We start from the raw sequence: 12,891 nt of genomic DNA, 5'->3' as shown, positions 1-12,891 counted from the left end.
TGGCCTCTCTTAGAGGCTCCTGTAGGGAGTTTAACCACAGAAACAAAACTCTGTCAACACAAAGCATTAAGTGAAAGGATGCCAGACCAGCCGAACCCATTTCTGGGTCCGCACGCACAATCTAGACAAGGAAGGGAAGGGAACAGATGAAATGCACAGTGCATAAGGCAGGACTGTCCCCCAGCCCCCACAAGACAGCACAGGAAATAAAATCAAATGTGGGGCTTCAAACACAGGTGATTTCTCTTAGGTATCAAAAACATTCATTTTATATTGTCTGCTCCAATCACATCTGCTTGAAAATGCAGTGTAAAAAAAAAAAAGGCTTTGCTTAAGGATGATCCTTCAAATAACTTTAAAAGTCTACATTTTCGACTAATTAAGAAGGGAATTCCAACATGATCCCACAAAGATAGTGAAGAAGAAAAATAGTAAATATCCCAATTGAGAAATGTGCGATTACAGAAGATAATTATATAAACATAATTTATGTAATAAAAATGGTAAATATGAAAAATGTATAATCTCTTAGTAATTAAAGAAATTCAAAACAAAATATCTCTCTCTCATCAAGGAAGCACAAAGAAACAAACAAAACTCAATAATATTAAAGTTGACTCATTGGTGGGAAAATAAATTAGTACACATTCTAGGGGGTAATTTGGCAATATTTATATAAACCTTTAAAAATTACGTGTTTTTTTTTGACAAATAATACAACTCATGATAATTCATCTTCTGGAAATAGTTCAGTTGCAAGCATCACCTATAAAAGGGAATTTGGAAAGATACCTATGTCTAACTATGGGGTACTTATTAAATAAAACAATATTATCAACTCAATGGACTACTATGCATCCAATACAAAATACATGTCGAATGTTTTCACTGACCCAAAGTTACTTAAATATTACACAGGAAAAAAGGTGACTTTAAAAAAATGCATTTATGATCCAATTTAGCTAGAATATATTTATTTCTATGTACAGCTATATACATACACATAGTAAAAGGGCTAAAACAAGACACTCTAAGATGACAACAGAGGTGGTCTGGGTAACTGAGACTCTGAGTGCGTTTTTAATATTATGCCTTTATTTTTCTTTTCTGAGGTTGCTATAATAAAAATATACTGCTTAGGTAATAAGGAAAAACCATTAGGATTATTTGTTAAACTGAACAGGAAAAAAAAAATTCCTAAATGAACTTCACAGGGCTAACACAGGAGGTACAGGCAAGACCCCGGCACCTGTGCTAATGATCACCCGCCTGCCTGAGGTGCCCGCTATCCCTGCCCAGAGCAGACACCTCGGGCCACAGACTCTTAACTCCCCCAACGCCCCAGCTTCTTCAGAAAGCATACTTAGAGGGAAGGCAGAAAAAGTGACATTTCAAGAATACTTCCCATGTGACTTGAAGAATTTAAAAAGCAAAGATATTTAAACAGGATGAATTACATACCCATGTACCCAAAGTAAAAAGCCAAGTTTTACATAGTTCCTAGTGTGGACTAGGGAACACCAAACTACTGAGCCAAGACTAGAACCAAACACAGAAAGGTCTCGAGAGTAAGACATTTTTCTATTGAATTAATCTCATTCCAGGGTCTATTTTCATGATTCTACTATAATACTTACTGCATAAAACTATGTATTAAAAAATATTAAGAAAAACATATAAAATACATCAAAATATACCACATAAACCCCAAAGGATTTTCCATGCATACCAACATTACAAATTAGAACACCTTAAGTATTTCATTCTCCAGCTCTTTCAGACCACAAGGCCAAACAAAGCCTCACTCGGACAACATCCCTGGTGGCACTTCCATCCCATGGCCTTAGGCGGTATATCTTTTCTCTCCTTCATGTTTGGCCTTGTGGTACTTGAGATAGTCATTATAGAGCTCCTTAAAAATGTCTCTCACTCCTGGCTGCAGCGAGGCCCGCAGGAACTGGACATCAGGCTCGATGCAGAGGTCCAGGATGAGGTAAATGCCCTCCTGCAGCAGACTTTTCACAGCTGGATATAAGGTCACCTGGGGAAAAGGCAAACCTCTGTGAGAACTGGGGACAGAGATCAAGCCCCACCTCCTGCCGACAATGTCTTGGGAAGCACTGACAAGTAATTTCAAACTGGTCTCCAACTTGAGAAAAGATTGACATTCACTTTAAAAATATAATTTTGTTGCTAAGTCAAATATTTAAATACACATATTTTTAAAGTTTGTATTTTGGGGAAATAGAAGCTAACTCAAGCAAACACAAACCTAGAATAAAACTCCATGAAAGCACAAGGGTGGCTTTGCTATTCAGTAAATGATGCTTATGTGTTTACCAGGGGCATTTTAAAAAGCTGGAGTCTTTACATTTAAAAACCTTCTAAGAAGATAAGCTGCCTGCCCATTGTGTCAAATTCTTCTACACTGTCAATCACCTTGAAAGCTACGCCAACCCTGTGGGACAATGACAACAACGTTCACTGTAAGACTATGACCCCATCTCACCCCAGAGCAAGGCAGCAGGCAGGTTCTAAGGCTACCAAAACAGACCGCTGATAAGCCTACACTAGTAATTAGATCACATCATATCACCCAAGAGCAGAAATGATTCATGATTGCCATTTAATAGATTCTTTATTTTTGTCAAGAAAGCACAATATGCACTTAATTTCTAACAGCCCTGGAATGGCTGAACTGGTCCTTGTGCCTAAAGCTGCCCTTCTCCCTGAAGTTCAGGGTTAACTAAAATCTGGAGCACAGGAGTGGGGGTGGCAGCCATCTCCAACCTGGCTATATCTGATGCTCCACCCAAATTTCCAGAGAAGAGACTCAGACTAGTATCAAAACAACCAAAACAGCCGGGGGAGTAGGTTCTCCTTGCGCTTACCACATCCATTCAGGTTTCAATTAAATGTGGGCTGAACAGAGTTTGAAACCCTAGTAACTGAAACTAAAAAGCAGTCGTAATGAAGAGTTCTGGGAACAGATGGTGGTGACGGCTGCACAATATTAGAATGTATGTAATACTACTGAAGTGCACACACGAAACAGTTAAGCTGGTAAAAGTCACCTTATACTATATGGATTTTACCATTACTTTTAAAAAGTAGAAAAAAACCAAAGCAGTAGTAAAGTACCAGCAGACAGGCCTGGAATTCGGCTGATCATCATTTATTGCTACGCTGATAACCTGAAAGAGTTAACGCGTCTCTGCAAACAGTTTCTAATGAGGACATATTTATTAACCAGAAGAAGTGATTCAAAAAGGCAACCACTGGGAAGTACATTCCTAAAGAGGCAATTTGTTTCTGTCTTTAAGATGATGCTATTCTTCAAAGTTATGATCCTTTTCATGTGACAGTTCAGAAATTTCTGACAAGTGATCATCTTAAATTTTACCATTTTATAGATGATAGGAACACTCAAGGACCGAAGACAGAATGGAATGTCTGTGAATTTCACAGCAAGGTAATCGGGAGGGAAAGAAAGAAAACAAAACAAAACGAAAAACAGACAAAAATACAAACAAAGTCCTTGATCACACTGGCAGGGTGAGGGCTTTGTAAGTGGACTACTTGTTCATTCGCTTAACTATCGCTTACTAAATAAATAATTCCACTTCCAAAGGTTAAAAAATGAGGCTCAGTGACCACCCCAAGGTCACACAGCTAATAACTGGCAGCACTGAGACTTGAACCTAGGCACTCTGAGCCCAGAGCCCATGCTTTGAACTACTGCTTCACATAGTATCTCTAGTGAAAATGCAGCCAGTCAGCCTCCAGCAAAAGCTCTGAGGGTAGGAAGGAAGGCCAGCAGGTTTCAGACAACACAACCACTTTAAATCTTTAGGTTTCAGATTACTTATTTCTAAAACAAGAAAAAAAGTCAATTTCTACAACACTAAGATCATTGGCCAACAAATGAAAACATCACTAAGTAGCTTTAAAAAAATCTTAGATAGGATAAGCAGCACAAACTATTTATTCCAAGCTATCAATATACAAATGGTCCCTGACTTAAGACAGTTCAACTTAACACTTTTTGACTTAACATTTTTGAATTTACAATGGATTTATCCAGATATAACTGCATCAGTAAGTCAAGGAATATCTGGACTTAATCATGGTTCAGCTTATGATTTTTTTCACTTTTACAATGGGTTTATCAAGTACTGAATGCATTTCGACTTCATATTTTGAACATAGTATGGTTTTACCAGGACACAGCCCCATCCTAAGTCGAGGAGCATCTGTAGAGGACATTGTAAATTTGGTCTAGGGGCAAAAAAGAAGACGAAAGTAACCATAATTCCCTGCATGTTTCCACAGGGACCCATTACTCCTTGGAGGAAAGAAGACGAGCAGGCCTCTGCAGCTGCGCCTTCTCTTGACTAACACATCTCACCAGGTCGTCTTCCCTGACTACTGACAGGTCCCACCAGCAATACTCAACTCTGCAGAAGTACAAGGAAAATGCAAAGGAGATCTATTTAGCATTACATCTAGCATTTAATTAAACTTCAACACGCTGGTCTAGAAAGATTTATGGCTCTCTCAGTAGAAGCCTCTAATGCATATGGAATATTTTCTTCATTACTGAATTTAAAAACAAATGAAAGATAAAACACAGACCGTGGTGCCAGTGGATTCTGGGAGGCTATGGCCCTAGATAATTCCCAAGGCCTTTGGCTTTCAAGATTAAAAATAAAAATATAACTGATGAGCATAAATTACACATGAATAATGAGGCCAGGAAGCCAGAGAGTTTTCATAAAGTAAATCTCAGAATAACAATTAGTGACTTAAGGGTTCAAATTACTGCTTCTCTTCTTGGACCTTAGTGAAGTGATATTACTATGTCTCATTTTATTATTCAGTAAGACAGAAAATAATGCCAGCTTTTCTTTCATCAAAAGTTTACATATTAATGACTGATGTGCTTGGAAAATACCAAGATTCCATAAAAAGGCTAAATAACTGCAAGGAAATCAAACTACAAGCCCACATCTTGATCACAGGACAATTGGAAGAGGTGCTCTCAAGATCCACGGCTCTTACCAGGTGTGGGCCCCACACAGCCCTGCACTTGCACGGCCAGGCTGCCCCCACCCCCCACCCACAGGACGGGCACTGCCTCCTGCCCAGGTGAGCAAGGCCAATGGGGTAGAAATTATTTAGTATTCTAGATTTACCTAAAACAGGAGCAGGGATGAAAACTGATGCAGCTCCAGGTTTTCAGCCCAACTTTCCTGGAGAAATGCTGACACCTCTACCCTAACAAGTTTACTTGTGATTTTACTACTGTTCTTACAAGATTTACAAAGGGGAACTGGATATTTTATAGACAGATCGAACACAATATAAATGTATATCAATACATACAGAAGAATACACCACACTTTGCTCAAGCCTGTCACAAACAATTTAAACCAAGATTTATACAGCCTAGATTTACAAAGTTCTGTAGTAAACTTACTATGGCTCACACAGGGTCCTGTGGAATTCTGAAAACAGCACAATGACATTTCAATGTAAGATAACTATTGAATGGCTGGGTAAGGTGGCTCACACCTGTAATCCTGGCACTTTGGGAAGCCAAGGCAGGTGGATTACCTGAGGCCAGGAGTTCAAGACCAGCCTGGCCAACATGGCAAAACCCTGTCTTTACTAAAAATACAAAAATCAGCCATGCATGGTGGTGGGTGCCTATAATCCCAGCTACTCAGGAGGCTGAAGCAGGAGAATTGCTTGAACCCAGAGGACGGAGGTTGCAGTGAGCCAAGACCATGTCACTTCACTCTGGCCTGGGTGAAAGAGCAAAACTCCATCTCAGAAAAAAAAAAAAAAAAGGATAACTAATGAATAATGAATTATCCAGAACACTGAATCAAAAAGTCAGATTAATTTGGACAAAGATATTTTTCCTTAATCTATCTGAACAACTACCTGTATCTCCACTTTGTCATCTACTTTGAGTATCTGAAAGCAGCTGAGTCACATGAATGACAGACCCCCAGAGTAAAGATACATGAACTCTCTTGCAGTTGAGGGGACCCCAGAACCCTGAGATCTAGAATCCCTCTTTTCTTTCTTTCTTTTTTTTTTTTTTTGAGACAAACTCTCTCTCTGTTGCCAGGCTGGAGTGCAGTGGCATGATCTCAGCTCACTGCAACCTCCCTGGTAGAACCCTTCTTTCTAGTCTCCATTAAGCTTGGTCCTATGAGAGCTCCTGTTCTTGGACCTGGGTAACATTTCCTCTCCTCTTATATGACACAAAAAACTAATCAAAATAGACCCCAAGGTTTGCACTGGAGCAAGACAGATAATCAAGTCTTTTCTGTATACAAGGCACTGCTGAGCCTTCTGTATGTCATTTCATTTGGTCCTTACAAAAACCCTGTAGGAATGCTGCTAAATACCTTGAAATAGGACTCCAGAGACTGGGGAGGCTAAGGAAGGAGGAATGCCTGAAGCCAGGAGTTTGAGTCCAGCCTTGCACAACATAGCAAGACTTCATCTCTACAAAAATTTAAAAATTAGCAGGGTGCAGTAGTATGTGCCTGTAGTCCTAGCTACTTGGAAGGCTGAGGTGGGAGGATCATTTCAGCCCAGGAGGTCAAAGCTACAGTATGCTATCATTGCACTACTGCACTCCAGCCTGAATGGGGAAGCAAAACCCTGTCTAAAACATGCACACAGCAACAGAGAACTGTCATACCCACAACATTGCTTGCCATTTTGGTTGAGAAACCCTGCTTAAGAACCATAAACAGAAGCACTTGGTGAAAGACATTGAACCCAATTTTACCTTCTGTACCTCTGACACGTACTGGGCCACCATAAATGGGGAAAACACAGTGAACTCCTCAGCTTGTGCGGCAATGTGGCTGTACATCCTTTCAACCAGGCGTGCACACTTCAGGACCATGGGCAGGTCATCTGTGCTTCCTACAGACAGCAAAGTGTTCCCCAACCAATTAGCTCAAAAGCAGCATATTTTAACTCTTCTATGTTATACTTTTAATATGGGTGAAAATTATGTCAAGTGTTACATGTTTTCCCAGACTCCTTAATTGGCTTATTTTGCAAACAGAATAAGGGAGAACAGATATGTTCAAACAGTTATCTACACAACAAAGGGATGGACACTTAAAAAACTCAAGAGTGTGTGGGTGTTTTTAAGAGTCAAACCAGAATAGTAATCAATATTTTTAAGATGAAATCTAGGATTACTAAAAAAAGAAGATTGAGTTCTACAAGAAAGGCATAAACTGGAAAAAAATTGAAAATTATCCTAAGGGGAGAAAATCATTTACCGACATCATATGATTTAAAAAATGAGATACCCTGAATTATGTCTTTGCCTCCTTAAGTTTCAGAAATTGTTTCTGTATGTGCCTGTTATAGGTGGACAGATATAGGACTCAATTATCATTAGTAGACATTCATCTGTCTTCTTAGATTTACTTCTGATTCCTAGTTCTTCCCACCATATGGTGTCAGGATCATCCAGGGATTCTTAACAAAGTCCTCCCAGGAATCCTAATTGCATGTGTGTCTCCACAGCCTGAGTTACAGCCCATGGGGAAGTTCTCTCTGCCATCATTCAGCATAATGGTAGGCACAGTTTAATTTATTTATTATTATTATTTTTTTGAGACAGAGTTTCGCTCTTGTTGCCCAGGCTGGAGGGCAATGGCGCAATCTCAGCTCACCGCAACCTCTGCCTCCCAGGTTCAAGCGATTCTCCTGCTTCAGCCTCCTAACTGGGATTACAGATGCTCACCACCATGCCCACCTAATTTTTTTTTTTTTTTTGTATTTTTAGTAGAGACAGGGTTTCACCATGTTGGCCAGGCTGGTCTCGAACTCCTGACCTCATGATCTGCCTGTCTTGGCCACCCAAAGTGCCAGGATTATAGGCGTGAGCCACCATGTCCAGCCTAATAGGCACATTTTTATAAAACTCCAGAAAACACAAATGAATCCATAATGACAAAAAGCAGATGATTGACTGGGGCTGGGACCAGAGTGGAGACAAAAGTGCAAAGAAGCAAGAGGAATCTCTTGAGGATGATGGAATATATTCCACACTTTGATTGTGGGGATAGTTTCATACATACATACAACTCATTAAATTGCATACTTTGAACAGATGCAATTTGTTATGCATACATTGTATATAACTCAATAAAGATGATTTTTAGAATGCATGATACCTTTTTTAAAGACCCTGAATAAGCATACGAACATTTTTTATGGATGCAATTTTTCTAGATCAATGTAATTGTATAAAATTATGTCAACTGTTCCTACCATTCATGTAGCACTTCATGTAGTATTTCAACAGACAATATACTCTGGTGATATGTTTTAATATCTCACATCAATCGTTCTCTTTTCAGACTGTTCAACATATACATACTATTTGCAATACAAATACATGGCACTTGTCATGTCAGCCACCAATTTAATGTGTGCTCATTTTTTTTTTGAGATGGAGTTTCGCTCTTATTACCCAGGCTGGAGTGCAATGGCGCGATCTCGGCTCACTGCAACTTCTGCCTCCTGGGTTCAGGCAATTCTCCTGCCTCAGCCTCCTGAGTAGCTGGGATTACAGGCACGCGCCACCATGCCCAGCTAATTTTTTGTATTTTTAGTTGAGACGGGGTTTCACCATGTTGACCAGGATGGTCTCAATCTTTTGACCTTGTGATCCACCCGCCTCAGCCTCCCAAAGTGCTAGGATTACAGGCGTGAGCCACCGCGCCCGGCCATGTGTGCTCATTAAAAAGAGCACATTGGATACCAATAAAAGAGAGAATAAAAGTTAAAACTCTACTCAGTTAAGCCACGAATACATCTGAGAACCAGGTCTTAGCAGATAGTATGATGAAGCCACACTCACAAGAACACAGCACAGAGTCCCAGAAGTGTGATGTGCTCCTGTGATTCCTCAAATACATGACAAAGGACACGTCTGTGGCAGTGTGACCAAGCTGTGCTCCACCCCCTGCTGAGCAAGGCCCCGGCCTTCAGTCCAGGCAGACATGACTGCAAGAACAGGGATTCTTTCTTGCTGAGCTCAGACATGACTGGAGAGACCTTGACACAGAACTGCAGACAGCCACCACCAACTGGCTGAGGCTGGCACAGGAGGGGAAACTTGTTTACTAAGGCTGCTCCTAAATCGATTCACAATATTAAGCTGACATGCTCTGCACCAGACAAAGGAAGAAGCGAAATACCTAACTGTGCCACTGACTGATCCCAAAGCCAGGCAGAGGAATTGAAGCCTAGTGTTAACGATGCCCTTTCCCTTTTCTCAAAAGTTGTCTGGTTAAAGGGCTATTGCTTAAGTCTACAAAACTGAACCACAATGGTAGGAGAGAAGTTGAGTACCACTCATGTATTTCTAGTTAGTCCAGAACTACTTCACAGGGTCTTCTGACATCATCAAAGTTGAGTTATGGTCCCAGAATATCTGAGCTGACACCCTAACCTACTGCTTAGCACATTAGACAGTAAAGGGCTGGTACATGCTACGCAATTTCAAAATACTGCAATATAAAATAGAAATAAGTGCAATTTTTTTTTCTGGAGATAGAGTCTCACTCTGTTGCCCAAGCTTGGAGTGTAATGTCGCGATCTTGGCTCACTGCAATCTCCACCTCCCAGGCTCAAGCGATTCTCCGGCTTCAACCTCCCAAGTAGCTGGGATTACAGGTGTCCACCACCACACCTGGCTAATTTTTGTATTTTTAGTAGAGACGGGGTTTCACCATGTTGGCCAGGCTACGTTTGAACTTCTGACCTCAGGTAATCCACCCATCTCAGCCTCCCAATGTGCTGGGATGACAGGCATGAGCCACGGCATCCAGCCAGCAATTTTTAAAATAATGAAAGTCTCCCTCAAATTAGAAATTCAGTTAGAATCTACAAACTTCAAAGCTGAAAAATGAATTGTACACATAATATACTATAATGCTATTGCCATATGGCAGTTTGTATTTCCCTAGTAAATAAACACACCCTTGCCAAGCTGAGGCTGAACAGCGGTGGAAGGACCTTATCCCTTCTATGAGATTGCTCTATACTTGCCTGTTCCTCTTCATCTCCCTTTTGAACTATAAGCTCCTTAAGGGCAGGAATGGGGTTTGTAGTCATTTTTATATCCCCTTTATATGATATACATGCTCAGTAACTATTTCCTAAATCTGATTTTTTTCCCCCAGAAAAGGAACTATGTGAATAAGGAGATGCCTGATTCATCCACTGTTTTACGTAGGATAAAATGTGACCATCTGAAATTTAAACATAGAAATTATTTTGAGTATTCATTTGATATCAATGTTTCTCTTATTTAAACACAACTGAGTAATTTTATTTTCAGTAACATGTGGCTAGCAGCAAAACCCCACGATAAATACATTTGAAACTGTATCTGATGTTACTCCAAATTACCTTTGTCTTTCTGCCGCCCTTCACGCATAACTGAAAACACCAATCTATTGAAAGAGTTCAAGAAAGAAGGGATGGCTTTCAGCATTACCTGTAATGACAGATAACAGAATGTAAAAGTACACACGTGATTATTTAAGTTTTTCTACTTTAAAGGAGCTCATACTTCTTTCTTAGCCTTGTCTATCAGGACACCCAAAACAGTTATGTGTACTCAGGGGTAGCCACATCCTTTTGCCTGGGGGTGCTAGTATCACTGTTCACCCATCTTGTATTGGATTCTTTGACCCTTGTTTTAACTATCTGGGATACAGACCCCACACGGCATAACTTCAGGAGTCTATGGGGCAATCCCAGTTTGGAATTTGCTGAATCTATACCTTTCACTAAGCTGGTGCTGATCCAGTCTAGAAATGGGTAGAAATAAACAAAAGGAACAGTACTAATCAATATATTCAGGTTTCGTTGGTACTAAAATAAATAATTACATAAAATAAATGCACTTAAAATGGGGACCAAAGCCTCTCAATTAATAGTGGTGAAAAGGTCTGCTTGAAAACTTCATCTTGAAAAATGAGATTTCAGCCGGGCACAGTGGCTCATGCCTATAATCCCAGCACTTTGGGAGGCCAAGGCAGGTGGATCACCTGAGATCAGGAGTTCAAGACCAGCCTGGCCAACATGGTGAAATCTCATTTCTACTAAAAACACAAAAATTAGCCAGGCATGGTGGTGGGTGCCTGTAATTCCAGCTACCCAGGAGGCCAGGGCATGAGACTTGCTTGAACCCAGGAGGCAAAGGTTGCAGTGAGCTGAGACTGTACCACTGCACTCCAGCCTGGGGGACAGAGCGAGACTCCATCTCAAAAAAAAAAGAAAAAGAAAAATGGGATTCCAATGACAAAACATGCTTCTTTTATACTCAATCATCTTTAGGTCTGAATCACAACCATACACTGTCACCAACAGAGCACCACACGCCACATGTGACTACATACATTTCAATTAACTAGAATTAAATCAAATTAAATACTCAGTTCCTAGTCATACTGGCCACATTTCAAGTGGTCAAGACACTGGTGGCCAGTGGTTACCATGCTGGATGATAGAGACAAAGCACACGCCCACCACTGCTGAACACTGCTGGACAGCGCTGCACCATGCATTAGAGTGAACAGAGAGAGGAAATCAAGTGTTGGGATTATTCTCTTTGGTATAATTCGTCCAACAAAATTTTTGATAGCATAATACCACATTTTTCGTGTCAAATTATTGACTTTTTGCAGCGTGTTTAGAAAGAGGTGATTTTTGCAAAAAAATTTCAGCATTTCATACAGTTCCCCAAGGACCCTCTCTCAATCCTTTGCTATCACACTGATGGAAAGCACACAAATCCTTCTGGAACTATCTGGGTTCACACTCTGGCTCCTTATGTGGTCTTCAACAAATCATCTAGCTTTTTTCTGTATGTATGCACCTCAGTTTCCTCATCTGCAAAATGAGGATGATAGGTTGTCATGAGGATTAAATCAGCTAAGCCATTCACTGCTGGTGGTTCTGCTGGGTATGCTGGCTGTGATGACTTCTTGCTATACCCTTTAGAGGCACCTAAGAGGATTCTAGCTGGATGTTTACATCAATGTGGGCCTACTATGCACACAGCTGACAGTGATCAAGCATCAGGTTCCCTACCCAACCCCAATAGATGAGAGTAGGCTATGATTAATCACATCATTCTTACTGTAATGTCACATCATTATCCTTGTCAATTTTCTCCATTTATTAAACGATCTAATTCCACTAAATGGTCATTTGCTAATGGTTTGTGGAAGAATCAAGCTGCTTTCTAATATTATTTTCATCAACTTCATGAAATCTTGCACCTTTTGCAAGATCTGTAATTTCAGTTTGCAATTAATGTGCATTGCATTTATACTGTACAGTCACATACAAATCCAACATCAGCGGACAGATTTCATAACAAAGATACTGACAAGATAAACAGGGCCAAAGGCAATTGTTAATGGGGGAAGGCTTTAGAGTTAGACCCAATTTCATGAGTGTTTAGCTTACCAGAGAATATTTTTCTTAAAAACTGTACTGCTGGCAGGTTTCTATCCTTAGGACATCAAAACACTTAAAAATATCTGAATATGCATGAATATATGACACACAGCCATGCGCTACAAAACAATACCCTGGTCAAAGGCACATTGCATAAACAACAGTGGTCCTGTAAGATTACAAGATTGTATTTTTAATGGAACTTTTCTCTGTTTAGAGGCATAAATACTTACCATTGTGTTACAACTGCCTGCAGGATTCAGTACAGTCATGTGCTATATATATATAAGTTTGTACCCTAGAAGCAACAGGCTATACCCCATAGCCTAGGTGTGTAGTATGCTGTGCCATCTGGGTTTGTGA

General features: G+C 40.2%; 1 protein-coding gene across 2 annotated transcripts in view; it reads right to left on the bottom strand.

The window, feature by feature from the left end:
* Nucleotides 1-1,073: 1,073 nt before the first annotated feature.
* URB2 (URB2 ribosome biogenesis homolog) overlaps nucleotides 1,074-12,891 on the bottom strand; it is a 34,608-nt gene continuing 22,790 nt past the window's right edge. Inside the window, exons 8-10 of one of the 2 annotated variants that reach the window (XM_012459851.2) lie at nucleotides 10,468-10,555; nucleotides 6,812-6,951; nucleotides 1,074-2,041 (exon numbers count right to left, since the gene is read on the bottom strand). In XM_012459851.2, coding sequence (XP_012315274.2) covers nucleotides 1,844-2,041; nucleotides 6,812-6,951; nucleotides 10,468-10,555 — 426 coding nt within the window. In that variant the 3' untranslated portion in view covers nucleotides 1,074-1,843. The remainder of the gene's footprint in view (nucleotides 2,042-6,811; nucleotides 6,952-10,467; nucleotides 10,556-12,891) is intronic. The other variant, XM_012459852.2, reaches the window with a different exon arrangement.

Source organism: Aotus nancymaae, unplaced genomic scaffold (assembly GCF_030222135.1).
Source record: "Aotus nancymaae isolate 86718 unplaced genomic scaffold, 86718_ANA_hifiasm-v0.15.2.pri h1tg000032l_0, whole genome shotgun sequence".
In the NCBI taxonomy this organism is placed as follows: Eukaryota; Metazoa; Chordata; class Mammalia; order Primates; family Aotidae; genus Aotus; species Aotus nancymaae.
This window is presented reverse-complemented; position numbering and strand designations above follow the sequence as displayed.